At 44.8% G+C, this 20,968-nt stretch overlaps 1 protein-coding gene across 9 annotated transcripts in view; it reads left to right on the top strand.

Moving 5' to 3' along the window:
• LOC120951938 (nuclear hormone receptor FTZ-F1) overlaps positions 1-20,968 on the top strand; it is a 124,625-nt gene that overhangs the window by 3,450 nt on the left and 100,207 nt on the right. For 6 of the 9 annotated variants that reach the window (XM_040370949.2, XM_040370950.2, XM_040370954.2 and 3 more), the window contains exons 2-3: positions 506-613; positions 1,842-3,495. In XM_040370949.2, the coding sequence (XP_040226883.2) occupies positions 2,091-3,495 (1,405 nt within the window). In that variant the 5' untranslated portion in view covers positions 506-613; positions 1,842-2,090. The remainder of the gene's footprint in view (positions 1-505; positions 614-1,841; positions 3,496-20,968) is intronic. The other 3 variants (XM_040370956.2, XM_040370957.2, XM_040370958.2) reach the window with 1 other exon arrangement.

Raw genomic sequence — 20,968 nt, 5'->3', positions numbered from 1 at the left:
TGTGTTACATCGTTTATCATATGGTAGACACGCAAGCGCGTGGGCGCGCGCGCCTCCATCACTGTGTTTGTGCGGGTGCGTTCGATGTGTGTTGGAATGTGTTTAGATTTGTTCTCCCCAGTCCTTCCCCCCTTGGCTTTCCTTCGGGGAAGAGACTCGGCACGGATGTTTAGTGTAGGTCACTGTTTCAATGTGTCACTTTGCCCCGGTTTACACACTCACACCACTGTTGAGCGTGTTAGAATATGCGTGTTTTTTTTATCGTAAAAGTGTCTGTTTTTTTTTTCGCTGCTTCGAGTTTTATCAGTGCAAAAGCTTTTTTTTTCGGTGGCTTGGATCCAATTTGCTGTGCTCTGTGTTTTGCTCCAGGGTCCGGAAAGGGTTCACACAAGCGCCTCACATGATGTTGTGTGTGTAACGTTACGTGTAGTTTAGTGCTTGCAAAGTGCTTGTTAATCGTACCGCTAAAATAGTGTTATTTTTCTTTCTTTTTTTTCTTTTATAGCCTCAGTGTACCAGTGTGCTAGGATGTGTGAAAAAAGAAGAAAGATAAAAAGTGAAAACATGAAACGGCACGCTGCCTAATACAAAAATGCATCTTTCCAGTGCAAAAGTACGTGCAAATTGTATTTTTCTTAAAGCAAATCATAGTTTTGTTTCCAAAATAATTAAAATGAGTTACAATAGTTACCACAAACACACCGGTGAAAAGCAATTTCGTGTAGTGAGTGAGAGAGCGTCTACTAACGTCCGCGAGCAAGTGAGTGTTACCGCGTAACGGACCGACGTAACGCCCGTTACAGCGCTGTCCTTTTGCCGTTATTACTTCGCCTGCTGCCGTTGTTTGCAGTGCAGGAGCAGCTCTGCTTTTGGGAGGGTGCAACCAGTGCGCCGAAGGGCAGGGAAAGCGAGGAGGAGGAGGGGACGCTGAACGGTACCGACCTTGAACTATATACTTGCGCAGTGTCCGTGTACCGTGCGCCACGTCCTTCATCCTTGTTCGTGCGGTTGTGTTTATGTGTGTGTGTGTGTGTGGGGTGCAGTAAAGTGCAACACACATACACACACACGCGCGTGCAGCTGCACCTGACCGTGGCCCAATTGGCCACGGGAGCATCGAAAACCAACGGGACGGGCAACAGTGTCTCGGCCTGTAACGAGTGTCCTGTGCATGTGTGTGTGTGTGTGTGTGTGTTGATGCACCGGGACCAGATTTAGTTATGCTTCCGTTGCACGCGTTGCTCTCTCTCTCTCTCTTTTGCTCCCTCTCTATCAAAAAAGATGTCCATCGTGTTGTAACAAATGCATTTTCCGTGTGTGCGTGTGTGCGTTTGCAAATCGGGTGCGCTGGCAAAAAGTGGCCATCGCGAACCGTCCGATGGCTTGGTAACTTCTGCGTGGTGTCTTCTCCTCCCCAACCTCCCACCCCCACACAACAAAACAGGAAGCAGCGTTGAGCGAAAATCGCTTGCCAGCTGGAGGAGAGAGGCAATGCTGCAATGTAATGAAAATCGGAATAACACGAATGCAACCTTAGCGGTCGGGTTTTTGGGGACACAGTGCGATGTGCGATTCGCTCCAAAGCGGCAGATGGAGAGTTTGTAGTGTCCTAATTGCCACGAATTGCATCCCAGGTGTGTGTGTGTTGTGTGTGTGTGCCTGCCTGGTCCTGGCGTGTGTACTGCCAGTGCCCCATTCTAACGCCAAGTGTTGTCAAGGGCAGATGGGTCTAGCTGGGTTGGTGATAATTTTGAAGAATTCAGTGCCAACGTTGGTTGAGTGAGTTGTTTGGCAAAGTGTTTGTTTTTCTCTAAATTTCCACTTCCGTTTTCCAACTCCAGTCCTAGTCGCCGCAATCTCTTGTAGCTGCTGCACCTGCGGGAACCAAAGTGTACCAAAGTGTGTCCGTCGTCGTCCAAGTGTGCCGTACCAAAAGCGGAGTGTGTGAATGTAAAAGTGCCGTGCGCGTGTGTTTCGGGCGGTTTGAAAAGTTCGTTTGGAAAAGAAGAAAAAAAGTACAACACAAAAAAAAGAAGTGTAAAATTTTGCTCTGGTGGCACAAACTCGGAGAAAGAAGAAATATCGCGAGGATGCACGAGGAAGCCACCTCAACGGCTAGCTCGTCCACGACCTCCCCGCCCGAAACGTCCTCGTCCTCGAACATTGTGTACCCGAACGGTGACCCCATGCTGCTGTCCACCTCGCCCACACCCGGCCCGGGTGTGGCTTCCTCCTCGTCCTCCTCCGCCTCCTCCTCCTCCTCTACGTCGTCATCCACTACCGGCACCGCTAACCTGTACGAGGCGGTAGACCAGCAGGAGCTGCTACTCTCCAACAGTCATCACAGTGCGGCCTTCCACGGCCATCAGCATCAAATTCAGCAGCAGCAGCAAATGCACCACCAGCAACATTCCCAGCAAGCGTTACAGCACGTAACGCCCAACCTGACAGCAGTGGGTACCAAAATTATCGTTACCGGAGGTGTGCATCATACCATGCAGCAGCAGCAGCATCATCTTTCGCACGAACATCAGACGCATCATCAACATCAAACGCAACATCACAGCCATCACAACCACCTGCAGCAGCAGCACCACCACCACCATCCGTTACACCACGTACAGACGCAGCAGCACCATCAGCCAACTTCCTCCACGAACGTGATCGTTCCGGGCACGAGCCACGGCTCGCCACCTCTGCTCGTTCAGGCCAGCTCGAGCGGCGTCTCCGACATGCTGCTCGGGCAGGATCCGATAACGACGACCACCGTGGCGGCGGCGGCAGCGACCGGCGCCACCACCCTGCTCGCGCTGTCCCCGGACGACGTGGTGGAATCGGTCATCGATGGGCGGGTCGTGACGGCCACGGAGGAGGACACACTGCTCAGCAGTCTGGCCGGCACGACGACGACCGACGGTGGTGGTGGTGTGGTGGTGGACGAGGTCGATGATCACGTCGTCTCGATGGTCGGTGCCGATGGGACGCTGCTGGGGTGCGGTGACCCACTGCAAGGGGTCACACACCACTCTCACCACCATCAGCAGCACCATCTTCATCAGCAGCAGCAGCAGCCCAGCTCTTCGTCCAGTATTACGATCGTCACGGAAGAGTCCATCCTTCCGCTGGCGGTAACGTCGGCAGCATCGTCGTGCGTCCTGGCGGCCGTCACTACCCGCCGTTCGCCCGCCTCGTCCACGTCCGGTTCGTCCACACCGGCCGCATCGTCCTCCGGTGCGGTGCCGATGTCCTCGGGCGGCACGATCGGCAGCAGCCCCTCGTCGTCCACCAGCGCCACGACGGCCGTTGCGGTTGCGACCGTCGGGAGCAGTGGTGGGGCGCACGCTGGGGCCGCTTGCGGGTCGTCGTCGGCGGCTGGCATCGTTATGTCCGCCCTGGCGGTTCATAACGATGCTGCTGCCGCCCACCTGACCGAGGCGATCGAGATCAACATCCCGGAGGAGGACGACGGTTGCAGCTACGGCGAGGATTCGGACGGTAAGTGAACCATATTTTTCTCATCTTATTTTACATACTTTTTGTTTTGCAAATTGCAATTTGTTTTGTTGCAAATCACTAACCGTTCCTTAGCCGTTTCCACCGTTTCGATTGCGAATGCGACTGTCTGCGATTGTGTAAGTGAAGGGAAGTTGTTATTGCTACAACAAAATACATTATAAGTATAAGATCGTAAAGGAAAATAGATTACAGTAACTAACTTTAAGTAGTGTATACATCTTATGAATAAAAAAGAATTCAGCATATCAGAATCTGTTTAATGTGTAATTAATGCTCTGTCAAATGTATTCTTTTTAATACATAACAATACATTTTCTGTGTTTTTTTGTTTGCGGTAAGGTCTATAAATTAATACAGGTCGTTCCGTCCGGTTTACTGTGAAAATTTTTCATTTGACAACTACGGAGTCCAAAGTTACTTAGCAACTCATACAAAGTGCTCAGCAAACCTAACTCCCTGTCTGCCAATCTTCATATAAATCTTCATCCATCATGGTTACCAAAATCTGAGCTAAGAATCCACCTGTAGTCTATCTAGGCATCTTGGGCTGTGGCTGATTTACAAAACATGCTAGCTCTGGAACCTTAGTAGACATTCTTAGTAGTATGTGCAAGGAACATTAATATACAGGTTGTCCCCGAGATACGCTGATAATGCGGACCTACAAGAAAACGCGTATCTTAAAGATGTACGTTGAATTTTGCCTTTTTCTGCCAAAAAATTCATATAATTTTGTTTGAAGTAGTATGCTTTATATATTAGATCAATTATTTGATACGATTCTGACTACAATATTGTAACTTTTTGAGAAGGTTTTAAAACTCCATCTAAAGTGAATTTGCTTTACATTTAACAATTGATGGGTCTCAGATCACTACAATTTGCTCAAGGAACTGTCAAATTTATAAAACCGCGTACCTCCGAATCCGTGTAAAAGAGGTACCCCGCGTATCTCGGAGACTTTCTGTATAGTTCTCTACTTTAGGGCTAAGAACTGTATTGAATTTTGAAATGTTTTGATATCGAAAGACACGCATCTCACTAAAATGTTTTTAGTTTGCTGTCCTTTCTTCCATTTTTGGTGAATTTCATACTCCGTTATTCTCCGTTAAATAGAAAACATGCCAAATTTAATAGCTGACATGAAATCTCAGTTCAAACTGTGAGGTACTGTAATATCCTTGCCCAAAGGAATGAAATTTACAAATTCATTTAATTCTTTTTGGCATAATTCGTTTTTGAGGATATAACAGTCCGATTAAGTTTTGGTCCAGTGGAGATCTGATTTGAGGACAGGCTTGTTGATGGCCCGTACACTATCGACTGCACTAACACGAGCGACGTATGTTCGTTCGTTCTGAAGCTATATGAATTAAAACATACAAAGATAGATTTCAATCAACATGTATAGAACTCCACAAATTCACTTTGCTATCTATTCTCTCATGAATAACAATCTGTGAATTCATAGAGCACTGGAGTACTTGAAAGTTAACTGTCCGATTCATTCTCTTGTTTAACCCAAAATGTGTTGGAATCTCTTTTTTTCAAACGCTCTATGCGTTGGTGACGTACCTAATGGCCTTGTAAGCGTTAGCTTCCGTGATTTACTGCCCTGTTTATTTCCAATCTCCCCGGGGAGTCTAGGGGAGCTTAGGGAAATTGGATTTACTTCTTTTCACAGCAAAACTACCAACGATGAGTGTGCTTCTGGGTGTATGCATGCTTTTTCCACATCCTCCAGCTCCAAAAGAGAAAAGTCAGCAAGAGCTCGATTAGGCTAGGCTAGAAATGTAATATAACAAGAAAAAATACGCTCAATTTACAACCATTTCGGAGAGAGAGAGAGAGCGAGAGAGAAGGAGCGATGAAGAGCGAGCTAGAGAGGACAAATGGCGTCAAATTGTGGAAGTGTGAATTAAAATTGTTTTACCCAAGGAAGGAGCAAACTGCAGCAAATGGCGCAAAGCAATAGCCACAGTTTCGGTACATTTAGTCGTCGCTTCTGGGTATGGGGTGGGTTTTATTGGCTTGGAATTTTCATCTAACGCGCGCGGCGCCACACACTAAAACCATATTTATTGCGATAAAGCTGCTTCCGGTCCGGTTAGTTGTTGTAGTTGCTGTTGGGCCGCGCTCGGTTTCGGTTTCCATAAATAGACCGCTCCCGGAGCCGTAGTTTCGTCCAGTCCACCGGGGTGTGCTTCTCCAGGCCCAGTGCTGAGAGTGAGCCGACCACACACATATATGCCATCATCCAGAGCTGTATGTAACACACCGTATGGTGGTGCTGGGAGATCGATACCGGGGCACGAAAAGGCAATATCCCTGGCCATGACTGGCACGCGAGCTCTCGAGATCGCGAGTTTTTTTTTGTACGGAACGGTAAGCTGGGGACGGTGTAGCTGCGGCGTACGTCCTAGCGCGAGCAAATGAACCTTGCCCTAGTGGCAGTGTACCCAAAACCCTAACCTCAATACTAACGTTGAACTTGACACTTTCGGCACCGGACGGTGCTGCTCGGGGGCTCGTTTCTGGGGGCGAAGGGGCGAAGTAAAACCGTCTCTTCCTGACCTCTGGATTCCTTCTCGCGTTAGGCTACGGCTGTTGGAATGCGTGTGTATGCATGCAAGAGTTTCCACCAACACCAACACTCGGGCCTCGTTATTCCAGTCAACTCTGCTGGACGGCTTTTTTTCCGGATGTGTCTGTATGTGTGTGTTGGCTCATGTGAGCTCTGTGCTGCCATGGAAATGGTCCTGCGTGGAAGAAGTCCAACTTCGGTATGTACATAGCCGCTCCATAACACATACAAACACACATACATACACAAAAACGCGGTGGAAATGGGCACTAGATTTTCCCAACCCCGTGTTCGATCCCGATACGGCAACCGTTTCGATACGGGACCAGTTTGTATCTCTTTGTTGCTAACCGAAACCGAAAGTAGGTCAGCGACGTTTCCCCATGCGGCACCGCGTCCACCGACCTGCTGCTGCTGCATCCTGGTGTGGGGAATGCTTTCCACGTGGAAAGGAATGGACTTTGGCTGCCAAAGTGTGGAGAGCGCCATCGGGAGGGGGTGTGTTCTGGAATTGTACGTTGACCTAGTAGTGGAAGGGTTTGTGCGTCATCACAATTTTCGGGAATCGGGATTTTATCTAGTTGTCCCGTGCTCCAAACTTTGGTCCCGGAAGAACTTGACCTATCTGAACGAACTGATCTGTGTGATTGTTATGCAAAGCTGAAGTTACGCTCCGGGGGTATGTAGCATATGGATGACCTTTTTTGACAGTATGTTATGTATTGTAGTGTTGTGAACTATACCCATTTCTATTAGGATTCAAAACGTGTCTATAATATTCTATAATAATATCTTTTCAACAGCCGTTAGCACTTTTATTACCTGTAACGCTTTTTTTGACAGTTGACCGTAACGTTTGTCTGAGTGCTGTCGGTAGTGTATGCGTTAGCTGTAACGCCACCAACGAAAAGCACTATGAACTGACAACAGCGTTCATGTTGAGGAAGTAAATAACCGTCCGCCCGTGCCCTAGACCCGAGCGGCATAAAGGGCACTTACTTGACCTTAACCAATATCCTTCGCACGGGTGTGTAGGCAAGTTCGGTTTTTGTTTGTCCTCTCCGTTGCGACCCAAATCTACTACCCCATGTCCCTGTGTGTGTGTGTGTAGTTTCGTCGTCTGCGCATGTCACATGGAAGCGAGTATTAGTGCCGGATGAATATGGGAAAGCGCGCGTGTGTAACTACGCTTCCGGCGCGCGCGGGGGGCTACTGTTGGGGGGGAAGCCTATGAAAAACGTGCCGCCGACCTAACACAAGGACCTTTTGCATGTGCGCGGAGGCTCGAGCCGCCCGAGCCATCATCATCATCATTCTCTTATCAGAAGGGGGGGGGGGGTTCGTTGCTTACTTTCTCGCTCGCTCAGCGTGCGAGCAGACTCCGCCTCTTTTGATGCGCGCGTGGCACTAATCGCTTGGCCGTGTGCGGGTGTATGATGCAATCGGAAGGGTGGCCCAAGAGCACTCTTGCGCGTGTATCTGTGCGAGAGCACTCTTCACTCTCTCCACCTGCTGCGTGGTGGTGACCTACTTTTCCTATCACTAAATGCAATCGTGTCTCGATTTCCGGCAAAAGCCAAGAGGGGAGGAATTGTGCGCGATGATGGTGGTGTGATGAAAGCGAAGGGGTTTGTTCGTTTTTTTTTTTTTTTTGCTGAGGAGTATAGAGCCCAATCGTGAGCAAATCTCCCGGTCATATCCGTTTTGTGTGTCTCTGCGTGCGCCTTTTTCTGCCTCTCCGTTTGGTGCAGGATTTGTGTACTACAAATCATGTAATCATTCATCGCAACCGCTCGTCGGTGCAATGATTTCGTTTGCTACTACCGCAAGCCCGCACCCGCTCACCACGGATGACCTAATTCTGGCTAGGCGCGGCAGAAGCGTGCTTAAGGCCGAGTGATTGATTTTTAATATCCATTTCCTAATGCGCCAGGATAATTGAAATGCTGGCTTCCCACAACATTTTTTTCAACTTCGGTAGATGAGCGGCGTGACGTGGCTTGACGTGGAAGCCTTCAGGAGGACGGCAAATTCAATAATAATGCCAGCAGCAACACCTGTTGATAGTGCAGTGTGAAGTCCTTTGCACGTGTATTGCATTCTGTGGGCATGTGGAAAAAGATGTTCTAAAAGATGTATTCGTGTTCTAACATACGTTCGTCATCTGTTAGAATTAATTTTGTAGCATCATTTATTATTATTGTGTTCTTAGAATTAGTTTAGAACAATTTATATTCTACAAGATCGATAAAGACAAACATTTTAAATGAATGGTTTTATTTAGTGATGCACCAAATTACAATTTTTCGATTTTGGATAAAACATACCTTTCGTATTTTCCCGGTAAAAACCGTAATATTACTGATAAATAGTGGTTTTACAGTATAAGCATGATTATTGGTATATAGTATATTGCAAAATCTCGGAAAATCATTCAAAAATGTAAAAAAGGAGTAGATTTCATGAATTCTTCTAAACATTGAACTGCCTTAGCAACATAAGTTTGTAGCTTCTCAGTATTGATCAATAATATGGTGGTGAAATTAAATAATGTTAGTTATTAGTCATTAGTGTTAGTCAAGAGGCTGCATTAGTGCTTCATATGCGTTTTCGATTACCCTAATTTCTAGAACTAGAACACTAGTTTCAAACATTAGGTTGATGGCTATGCATGTTTTCCATTATTTGTTAGATAATGGTCTGTATTGGGAGATTTTATATACCAGAATTGCCAAAGAGTATCTATAAAGAGAGCCTCAAATATAGCTGATATCTTGTGTTATGCTTGAGAAAAACTAGATGTCCGGCTTAGGATGGCCATCACTGTAGTTGTATATTTTAGTAGTAGTTGATTTGTTTTTCGTTTTGTTGTACAAAATATTTTAATGTGCAAACATATTTTTCCTCGCCATACTGAAGTTGTTGGTACAGAAAGGGTTTTTAATGTATTGGTTGTTCAGTAATCAGTTAATTAGTATTACTAAGTAATAATGAACATTATGAAGCGTTAATGCTGCATTTTGTCTCTTTTGTAACGCTCGGTCTCTCTTTTGATTGTCTTCTTCTTCTTCTTCTTCTTCTTTTGGCTCAACAACCATTGTCGGTCACGGTCTGTCTGTATCACTTGTGGGGTTGGCTTTCAGTGACTTTTGGATTACCCCCCATAGCAGGATAGTCAGTCCTACGGTATGGCGGCACGGTCTATTTGGGACTTGAACCCATGACGGGCATGTTGTTAAGTCGTACGAGTTGACGACTGTACCATGAAACAGGCTTCTCTCTTGATTGTACTTTAGGATCCTATGGGTCAGGCAAAGATTTCGGTCATAATAGTAACCGAAAACCGATCGAAAGTTTGCGCTGTAGAGGCTACAATAACCATTATTCTTCTTCATTTTAGATATTATTTGAACTCATTATTATTCCACTAGATTGTTATTTTGTTGCTTAACGTCTGGGACTTTTGAAATTATTTCATTATTATCATAGTGATTTGAAGCCCAATTTAGTGCCTCAGGGTCGAGTATGCTGCTGGTGCTAATCTCAATATTTAGCATTGCTCATTGGTTTTCTATCTTGATTTCCTCCTTCTTTAATTGTATTCATTTGTTAGCTGTCTTGCCTTATATTGAATAAGTTAGAGCAAAAAAAAAAGGAAGCCTATCGCTGAACACTCCAGATCCCAATCGATTTTACATGTAAACAGCGTTCGTTCCACTTCCTGCCATAATTCTCGTCTAATTGCTAGGAAAGAGGTCTCCGCTTCCTTTTTTTTCTACACGGATGCGCGCCTCTGTATGTGTAGTTGTGTGCCTGTATGTGGGGATCATCACGTGCATCATCTCCCCTTCCGGGTGGTTGCTGGCGCTTTGTTTGTGCGATCCCAAACCCAAAACCACCACTTCCTTGTGTTTCGCTTTCGGCATTTCTGATGACTGACTGCGCAAGCACGCCGTTGAGCGGGCAGGAATTCACTTTCGTCGGGCCGGTTTCTCAAGAACCGGGACCGGTTTTTCCCCCTTATTTTTTTGTGTGTTACGCGCAAACACGCCATGTTTCTCCCCTCGTCGTAGCGTTCGGTTCGCGCATTCTGCGAGCCGGCGGCGAGTTCGCGCGATCCGCTATGCTGATGCCTTTCGTTAGAATGAATGGAACGGAGGGTGCCTACTACATCTTCGCGCTTTGTTTCGGTTCCTGGAAGGAAGATTTGTTGGCAATTTTTTAGCGATCAAAAGAAGAGAAAAAAACGAACACACACAGACTGGTGTAAATGTGGCATGAAAGAGCATACACACCACACCAAGACACAGCAGTGAGAAACGTATGAGGCCGAAGACTAGAGCAATAAATGAAGCTGGATCGATCTTTGCCAACTTCCGGGTCGCACCAGTCTTGTAGTGGGGTAATGTAGGGAGTGAGGTAATGTGTAAGGAACATAAAATTAACGGCGCTATGAGCAGAAATGGGGGAATCAAAACATAGAACCAAACTACGCTACGGATTGGGGCGTGTTCTTGTTTGAGGGGAGTTTTCTTTGTGAACTTTTTCTGTTTTCGTTTGTTGTGTCGTTTTTTTTATATTTGGAGGAAAAGTAAAACTAAAATAAGATTTTCTATTGCAAGCATTCGAGGCTTTAGAACAACCACTTGAATCACGACTGTTTGCCTCATTTCAATGACAAAATAAGCTGAATGGCGACTAGAAAGTGTAGCTTTTGCTTTTCCGATTCGAGGATGGTACAATAAATCGATACTACTGACGAAAATAAACTACTCACACGAAGGGGAGGGTACCTGCTTTAAATAATGGTATTCCATCCCCTACACGGCTGCCGGCGCTGCCGCTCGATCCAAGGGAAGGGATGCCGTGCCCAAGGGACATTAACGAATGTAGCGTTATGTAAACCATTTGACGACATTTTATGGTATATATAGCGTAAAAGAAAGCAAAATGGTTGCTATCTAATGAGAATGTAACGAATATAACATCCTAAGTTTGGTAAATTATAACTTACTATAATTATTGTACTCTAAAAACATGTAAATAATGTTTAGCAATCATCATAATGTGTTGCAAAACTGTCAACTTCTTTCGCTTTAGTTAAAACCCATCTTATCTCTACGTAAAGCTCCCTGCAAGAGCGTCCTTTGATTGCCGTTCGTTCGCATTGAATGTGCATTAAGCGTTGGCTCTGCGGTGTGATCCTTGGCGACGACAACAGCTCCACCCCACATTTGGTATGCATATGCCGGAGACCGGAGACAATGGACCCAGCATTGACAATCCGGTTGTTGTTTTGCCGGTGAATGCATTTTCAAACTCCAATGCATGCGTCTGTTGATCCCGAGAGGCTTAGATATGGAAAACGTCTGAAACGACTTGTGCGCGCTATGTGGTGTCGCCCAGCTGGAAGAGAGGATCTTACGCAGCGCATACGTTGGATGGTAAAATTATGCAATGCAATGTAGAGGAAGGATGTAGACAAGAAAAAGCTGGTAGCACTTGTAAAATTTCCAGTTTTATTACCCGTTTTATGAGCCACAAATATCGCCCAGTGAGGATGCAACCAGAGGTGAGTTGTTTTTTTTCCTACAATCAGAGAGAGCACCGTTCTTCAGCAGCAGCAACAGCAAACACGTCTCGATGGGGTGTCTTGCTTTGCTTCAAGTCGTACCCTACAATGCCTGTCGGTCTACCCTTTACCCAGCTTCTAGCGCGGCTTGATTTTCAAGGTGAACCGGTAGCTGTTTGCCGGTTTGTTTCGCGGTTCAATGCTTCTTCGCAAGTCTTCAGGCTCTCTCTTCCTCGTTCGCAACAACGCGCACTCCGCAGTTGGGTTCGCACGACCACCACTACCACCAACTAGCCTGCTAAAGCCTGTGTATGTTGTTTGGTCAAAAAATGGAGTGTGGTACGCTAAAATGAAACGATAGGGTGGAAGGTTTTGCACAGTGTTGCGATCAGCGCAGGCTGCAGCAATATGTAAACAGATGCAAGCACATATTCATATCGTTGTCATTCAATCACTTCATTTTAATGTGATTGAGATGTGAAGGCCTTTTTATTCCCGAAGAAAATACTGAAAATGCCTGTCATTTTTAAATATAATAATTTAACTGAAATTTTTTTTAAATATTTTGACCAATGAATGTACTTTCTCTCTGATTTAGTCCATAGTGATAAACTGTTCTAGTAAGTGTGAGGTCGGCATGCCACTATTTCGTAAGCAAGACACACATCAACACTACACATTGCTAGGCATTCGGACACCTTGTTCTTAGTCGTATTACATTAGAGGTGATGATTTAAAACAAATAACCATTAGATACGCATTTCGATTAATTAGCAACGCAATAATAAAAATAAAATAATCCTGCTAGAGAACAGCTCCTAGCCGGCCCAATCGGTTGTTGTGCACTAGCGCTGAGAAGCCGCAGCGCTTGGGGCAGCGTCGATGCTGTGACGATGACTACCACCAACAGTGGCGAAGTTACTACACTCATACACTTCTCACCCCGAGGCGGTGGCACACTATTTCCTCGTGCGACACGAGCGTACAAAAACGTCCACTAGCCACGGTGATTAGGGGTGGCTTTTCCAACTCGCGATTGTTGTCTTTGTCGTTGTTATTTCCGCCGTACAGATTGGCGGGCGCAGTGATGCTAGTCATGGCACACACCGTGAGCCGAGAGCTCAGAGAAACAACAAACCTTTACCCAGCGTGCCTTGCCCGAAGCGCACTCTACGTTACCGTTTCCCTTCTACCTCACACTGCATAGGGTAGCCTGCTTCAAGCGTGTAGTGGTTGATGGGCGACCCGTAGCGGAATGATTTTATTTGCTGTGTGGGGCGGCACAGCGCGGGATTTTTGTGTGTGAGCAGACTAGTAAATTGGTTGAAGAATGTTGTGAATCGGAATCTTCTTTCTGGAAATTTCATGAATAGCAAAATTGGTGAGCAGTTTACATATGACTTTTATTTAATAGAGCAAAATGCTGTAACACGCTTTATTCAACAAAAGATGCAAAGAACTTTAATAAACCCGGCGTAAGAGTTCATAAAAAATTTAAGCAATGAACAATTAATTTTAATTAATTTGATGCTATTGTAAAAATGGAAACTTTATTAAGCTGTATTAGAGTTAAATTTCTAGTAAAAAATCAAGAAAACTTTCCAAAACTGTCCTAAATTGACTAGAAATATTAAAAAAAAATCCAAAATAGTTCAACTGTTACCATGTTCTCCACCATGGTGCTGTTACTGCGAACGAACGGTTCGTGTACTCGCTACAGTAGTTTATGCCGTTTCGCCTAGGTGGCGCTGCAGCAAAGCGTTTCTCTCGTTGTGCTGAAGCGTTTCCAATGGAGCTGGAGGAACAATTCTCATTTTGTGTTACATTCTTCATCGATATAGAAGGGGTAAAATGTTTTTTTTTTATCGATGTATGAATAGTGAGTTTTGTCTGTGAAGCTATCAAAGAGTTTATAATTGATTTAGTTTTTATATGAATTTAGCAACAGCACTAAATGTTGTTTTAGAAAAAAATTAAATCCAATCACGAAATCGAACTCCTCTTTTTTCTTCCAAATGTTGATTGCTCAAATTGCATTTAATAAAATGTGTTTCCAAACGAACAATTTGAAGCCAAGTAGCATAAATGTTTTAATATTTCGTTCAAGGAAGAGGTATCGTTTTCCCTCTCCATCTCTCTCTCTTTGTGTCATACATATTCACATGCAGCAGTGTACAATTAATTCCATCAGGTGTGAAGCAAATCAGCCGTGGCAGTGTTTTATGCTAATGCGAACCGTTTGCAACCATTACTGGGTTCGCTGGGTCGTTGTGGCTCCGTTCGCGGGGTTTCAATTGTATTGCGCTGATTGCGTTACTGTACTAAAACCCTCCTACCGAGCTCAAATCCTTCCGTTTTGGTGTTTCGCTTAAGCCTTTCCCTGCTAACACGCGGCCGGGCTGAGTGAAAAATCCATACACAGGGTCGCACAGCCGCATTAAAGCGGCAGCACACGAGCGCGTACTGCCTGTAACGGCAGCAGCAGCACTATCGGTGTTAGTGGGTCACCTCGTAACCGTGAACTAGTAACGAATCTGCCAGATGTAAACCATCCTGCGACCGGTTGACCGGTTGGAGCCGTGTCACCACCACTACCGCACCGTTGTCAGGATTCATACCGGGGAGGCTGGTGAGTGCCACTACCTCTTCCCCGGCGCGGGAAACCCGGAATGTGTGACAGCACGTGCACGGCGCGCTACCGAAGTTATTTATTGTGTACTCTTTCTGCCAAGCGGGCGCCGGATTAGAGTACGATTGCGGGCGCTGGTGCGGGCAGGTGTAATACATCTTGTTAAATTTTAATGATAATCACCAGTTTGGGAGCAGGGAAAGTATGATGTGGTGAAGCATGATTGTGTATTGGCAGGATCTGGCACGGTTCAGCCTTTCCCCCCACTCACCCCGTCCCCGAGGGACAAATCTATCGGTGACCTAAATTGGACTGCGTGATGTATGACATTATTTGCTTTAACTGTTGATGTGTCGGAAAACGGGGTAGGAGGAGACAAAAAGTACAGAGGGCATCAATTACTCGGTAAGATATATCCACTGATTGGACCGTCGTGGGGGAGGGAATTGCTTTTTCCACCCCACAAGCCTTGTCTGTATCGTTACATTATTCGGATTCGGTGGAGGCGCATGGTAGGCCATGGAAAAGGAAAGCATAATTATGCAGGAAATTGGAGGTGTGGTGGTAGAATATAGATCAGTAATTTGCATGATTGTACACAAACCTAGTTGTTGACTGTTTCAGCAATGAAAGGTTTGGAAACCTTTTCCATGAATCAACACAAATTTAGAGCTTTTAAATAAATTCGTATTAAAGTACCAAAACAAAGCATTTTAAAATGTATGCCACACACGCACACACCGATACATTTGCCCGAATAACATTCCTTGCTTGGAACTCTCCTCTTTGGGAGAAATTTCTTTTCCTATAAAGGACTCTTGCTCACGCTCACCCATCTGTGAGTGCCTTCGGTCGGAAAATGAGCGCCCCACGGTCTCGTGAAGGGGAAATCGTCAGCAACCCTCTCGAAACTCAAGTGTACCGCTCCGAAATGCACAAGCCCCCTACAAGTTTCTACACTGCCGCACACACACACATAGCGGCCAATCTTTGCTCGGCTCGGTATAGCCTCGTTTTCTTCGATCGGTCGGCTGTGTGCGTTTGCGTTTGAGTTGCATCGCGTAAGTACATCGTGATACTTACAACGCATCGCACCGTGTGCATGTGTGAGTGTGTGATGAGGAGTACTCGTTTACGTAGGTTTTTCTAGAACTAGGTCATGGTTGCAGTAGTAGCAGCGGCAGCAGCAGCAGCACGGCGTTCTATTTTCAACTAAGTTTATCAACTAGCTCGAGCGGCACAAACACACAACACCTTAGAAAGACGATGGGCCTAGCCTAGCGGAGAGCGCGCAGGAGGAGGAGGAGGAGGGGTGTAGTGCGGTGGACTCAAGTGCACGGACGCTTATGTACGTGCCGCGTCGTAGAAAGGGCCTGTCGACGATTTGGAGCAATTTTGAAGCTGATTTCTGCCTGTACCAAAAGCAGTGGGCCCCCGATGCATTTCTGCATCAAAAGAGCGTGCCTGACGGTGCATGTATGTGTGTGTATGTGTGCTTGCGAACAGCAGGATGCTAGAAAGTGCAGGAAAACGGGTGGGTTTTGGGTTAGCGGCGCGTACGGTAAGGGGCGCGCGTTTGCTGCAGCGTTAGTAATGCACTTTTTATTGATCGTGGTCCACATTCCTGTAACGCTACGATTCCGCTTGGCCTTACCATGTGTGTATGTGTGTGTGTGTGTGTGTTGGCGGACGGCTTAATGCAGCTATTGCGGTGAACTGAAGCATTTGGAGTCTTCACACACGCGCGCGGAGCCAGACGTTAATTGGGTGGTATTTAGCATGCTTAATAATGCCAATCGATTCTAGCGGTTGCGGGGTTCGGATCTACCAATTTTAGGGGCGTTATTTAAATGTAGTTCTATTGTTTGGGCCATTTGTTTGTTTTTTGCAGTTCATTCCTACTCCACCATAAATTATCTTTAAATGACTTGAAATACCAGGCTTCTCCATTTTGTTGAAACAAAATATGACTTTCATAAGCTTTTATTTTGGAGAGCTTTTAAAACGAGCATAAAAACAAGTTACATAACATTTTCAACTGCAAGTACAAGAAAACAGAAATGAAACTATTTGCAAAACTATTTAATTATCACTAACGTCATGTTTAAGCTGTTTAAAAAGCTGGTTTCGCTGTATACTAATTAACTTGAGGAATATATAAAAAACATATATATATCTTACATGATTAGTTCCATTTGTTAGAAAAATGTCAACATCATTATCAAACAATGAGGCCCTTCACGATTCTAGTCAGTTTTTGTATGGAGTTTGACAGTTGGATGCTCAAATCATGTAAACACTCTATACAAAACCGCACATAAAACTAGCCTGCAATTTTCAGTCTAGATTGTTCTTGCCTAGAATTAGAATCGAGCTCGAAAAAATGAGAAAACAAGGTGGTGTTTACATTTATCCCAAGCTGCATTAAAGAGATCAGGTGATGGAATCTAGAATCAAAGTGTATGTTGTCCAGGTGGTCTCATAGCATGTTTTTTATAACCAAATTTGAACATCACTTTTTGACAGGACGGGTGAAAACTTTTGTTCAAACAAGCTTTCTGGAGGCTTGACAAATACTTAAAACACTCTTAAAATCTTTGTTCACTAACAGAAGCGATAAAAATCAGCCTTCGAAATGCATACACCTTGGGATAAGCCCACCTGTATATTAAAAAAACAGTTGCTCGAAAACTGCTATACACTGCAAACAGCAGACGGGCTGAAATTTCAGCCTACGAACTTAAAACGGAAACGGCCTCAATGATGGTTTTTGAAAGGAAAATTGGAAAGTGGTTATTACAAAAATACAATATTTTCATCTAAACGTAGTAGTTGCAACAAATGTTGTGTGTCAGTTTTGCTAAATATCTCTTCTCTATAGTAAAATTATAGTAAAGGCTAATCAGAGTTACTTTCCAGCGGTTGCTTGGATGCTTTTTTTGGCTGACACTAAAGCTAGAGAATGTCATATACGACGCATGAGGAACATTTTCCAAAAAGTGGTCAAAGAAACTGTAAAATATCCTCAAAATCAGGGAATAGGTGTGTATGAAAATGGCGCGGCAACATTTCTACAAAAAGTAACTGCTTGAAATAACCTTCTTTTAAGCGTAACGGGTCATGCCGGCCTCGAGACTTACTAAGTAAAACGCAGCCGGATAGTCAATCTTTACTTAATACGACGGTCCATGTGAGGCTTGAACCCAGGACGGGCGTGTTGTTAAGTTGTCCGAGTTGACGATAGTACCGATGGAAAAAAAGACCTGTAAAGATTCGGTGTAAGTTCTGGTATGGGTCCGGAATAAATTTCAGGATCGGTACGGCTTTTGGAGCAATTACAGGACCGGTATAGGGTCAAGATCAAGTCCATGTTCGTTATGAGATCGGGATCAATTCCACGACCGGTATGATATGGTGTCAGTATCAGTTGAAGGAATCAGTTCTTTCATCAGTATGAGTTGTCTAAAATTTCAGGATCAACATGGGTGCTCAATCAGTTTCTCTTAATGCGTCCCTTGGAGTAAAAAGTCACCAGTAATTTGCATTGTATTTTCAAAAATCCTATGCACGGATCATAAAGTTATAAAATGCCTTTGAAATTATCTTGCATATAATTTTGAATACCACAGTATGTGTGGCTAACGATGATGAGCTGCAATAGTCAATAAAAATAAAATAAAAATATTAATTGTTCTTGTGTAGTTTTTTTTATTCAAAATTTACTTCCAGTGATTAGGTGTCAGTGGTTGATTTAAGTTGTTTTTTTACTTTGATTGCATGTTTTACTGAATAAAATTCAACAAACACACGCCACCCGTTAGCATTTAAACGCTGCTGTAAAATAATATAGTTTCAAGGAGCAGATTGTGCGCGTAAATAAAGAAGAAACGAGCGGCGGCCGGCTGCAAAAGCGAGAGCGAGAATCTCACATTTCGGGTGCTAACTTGACCACCCACCTAACCCCCCCCCCCCCCGCACTCCTCTGGGGCGCTGGTCTGACCAACGGTAAAATCGATTTCGTGCCTGGTGTGTGTGTGCGCCCCGTGGTGTCTGGTTTTGGTGTGCGACTCTCCTCTTGCCGAACGGTGCTAGCGCGTCGTCCTTGGCCTACTAACACGCATTCCAATCGGGGCGCGGGTGCGTAAGCGAGACCGTCCGCGAACCATCAGCCTCTCAGTCCGGCGTGTTAGTGTGTGTGTGTGTTTGTTTGTGCGTACACGCAAAAGCGGGGAAGAACTGCGCTGTAAAAGCGGCATGCGTGTATGCAAACGCAACGGTACGCACGCGATCGACAAGGAAAGCGAGCAGAACGCACACAAACGCAGAGCGCGAGCAAAGGGGAGAAAGATCGAACAAAGTAGTCGGTGGGTGGTAAGGGGCGGAAAGAGATGGAAGAGAGTCTGTAGAACACGGTGCGTGGACAAGGGGATGGGAAAAAGCAAGCGGGAAACGGCGGCCAAATCATCGAATCGTAAAAAAATATTACATTTCTGGACGGACGCAGAAGAGAGCGGTGGGGGGGGGGAGGGCGCAGTGCGTGTGGCTCTCGCGGCGAACGCATCGAAAGAACGGAACGAAAAGGAGAGAGAGAGAAAGAAAGAGAGAACGAAAGAAGCGTGTGTTGGGTTATGAAGGGGTTAGAAGCGGGGTGAGCACAAAAAATAACACTCAAACACACACACAACAACCGGCCCCAACCAACCGCCACCCTGTTCTTCTGCACCGAAGACGCGGCATTTACGCATTTTTCGTGTCTGCTTGGACCGGTTTTTTGTGTGTGTTTTTTGTTGTTGCTGTTGACGGGTCGTCTTTCACTCTCGATTTTTCTTTCTCGTTTTGGTTCGGAAAGAAGTGTCGGATCGTTTCGAAACGTGATGCGAGCAGAGAGGCTTTTTGTTGCTTTTTTGATAGAACGCTTGCGCCCCGTTCTTCGTGTGCGCGTAGCAGAAGAAGGTGAAGACAGAGAGCTGGAGGAACCAGGCGACGAACGGGTGAGATCACACACGACAAAGAAGCAAAAAATAAAAAAAAAACGGGAGACGATCGCAAGAATTGCTTTGTGGATCGTGCACTTCACCAACATCCTGCTACCGATGGGATCTTGGACGGGGAATAGAATGCTCATGGGTGTGCGTGTGTACTGTCGTTACAGTTCTTCACATATTTTCCTGAACACACAAAGAACATGTTCTTAAGGTTGTGCTTTTTTTTTCTTTTCATTCTCTCACTTCTTTTACCATATTTTCACATCTGGTTGTCGTGCGGCGTATTTTAACACACCCTGCACACTGTTGTACGGCTCCAGTCGTGGATCACCTTTTGCCAACTTCTTTCCCCGTTTCATTCTTTTGCCGTACCAGTTGGCAAAAAAAAAACAAAAAATAAAACAACCCCTACGTCAAGTGATTGTGGACAATTAAAAATAAATGGGCCATTTGTGTGTGTGTTCGGAGGGAGCTAGTGGGGTAGGATTTTATTATTCTTACCGTACTGGGACGGTAAGGGAGGGCACAGATCGACGACACTCCCAGGCCTTTAACTAGGCTTGGCTGGCTTGGCAGCGGCCTCTTTGGTCCACGCCTGACGTTTGATTGGTGGAGTGCCGTGTGTGTGTGTGTGTGTGTGTGTGTGTGTTTGTGTGTCAATCTTGGGTGGAGGACAACACAATCAGTGGAGTTCGCTTGGGGTTTGAATTTTTGCATCAATTTGCTGAAACGAGTGTTAAAGATATATTAATTGGCAAGAAATTCGAAAGGATCAGATTTTCATCTCCAGTTTTGATTTATTATTTGATTGCTTTTTCTAGCGGATCGTTCGGTTTTGGAAAAATGATTATTTAAGGGGTCTTTTTCATGACTATTACGATTCAAATTTTAAGCCATCATGATATCAGTGTTTGTAATCCGTCTGAATACATTAGAGATGCAAATTATCTTCTCGAACAGGTGGAAATACATAGTTACATAGTTATAAATCATTAAGTAGCACAACAATACTTAGACTAACTAGTTGTTTTTGCCATTCAATTTGATAAGTTTATGAATTTGCTGTAACATGTAACTAGTTACTCGTTTCTAGTTAAGAATAAGCACTTTCACTCTTTTTAATTCATCTTAATTCCGACAAAAAACGGAAAAATGTTACTAATGTTTCGTAACTAGTTACTTTTAAACAGTTACGAGTTACTTTTATTCACTTAATTCATTCCACTCTGAAGTGCATTTCACTTACTTTTAATTAGTTATTCTTACAAGCTACCTCTTTGTAGTGTTGGGTTTCATGAATTTATCATTGAGATTCATTCATATAAATGTCCAGCGCTGCGAATCGCGAATCGAATCTAAAGATACATGATTGACATCGTGATCTTCAAAGATGCATGTATCTTTGACAATGAGAACAAGATTGATTTATCTTTGAAGAATAATAAATATTTGCAGATTCATATGTATCGCAGGATTCATGAATCTATAAAGAATCATGAAGATTCAAGTGATAAGTGTCCAGGAATTCATGAAGTGCTTAACTCGCACGACGTGGGTTTAACTATAGCATGGACCGTCTCCCCGGCTGGGTGCTTACATGAAGTCTCAAATGCATGGATAGGCTGGCATGACCACGTAGGTTGTTACACCAAGAAGAAGAATAAGAAGAAGCTCAAGCTCTA

Source organism: Anopheles coluzzii, chromosome 2 (genome assembly GCF_943734685.1).
Source record: "Anopheles coluzzii chromosome 2, AcolN3, whole genome shotgun sequence".
NCBI classification, from domain to species: domain Eukaryota; kingdom Metazoa; phylum Arthropoda; class Insecta; order Diptera; family Culicidae; genus Anopheles; species Anopheles coluzzii.
Note: the sequence above shows the minus strand (reverse complement) of the source record. Positions and strands in the feature narration are given on the sequence as shown.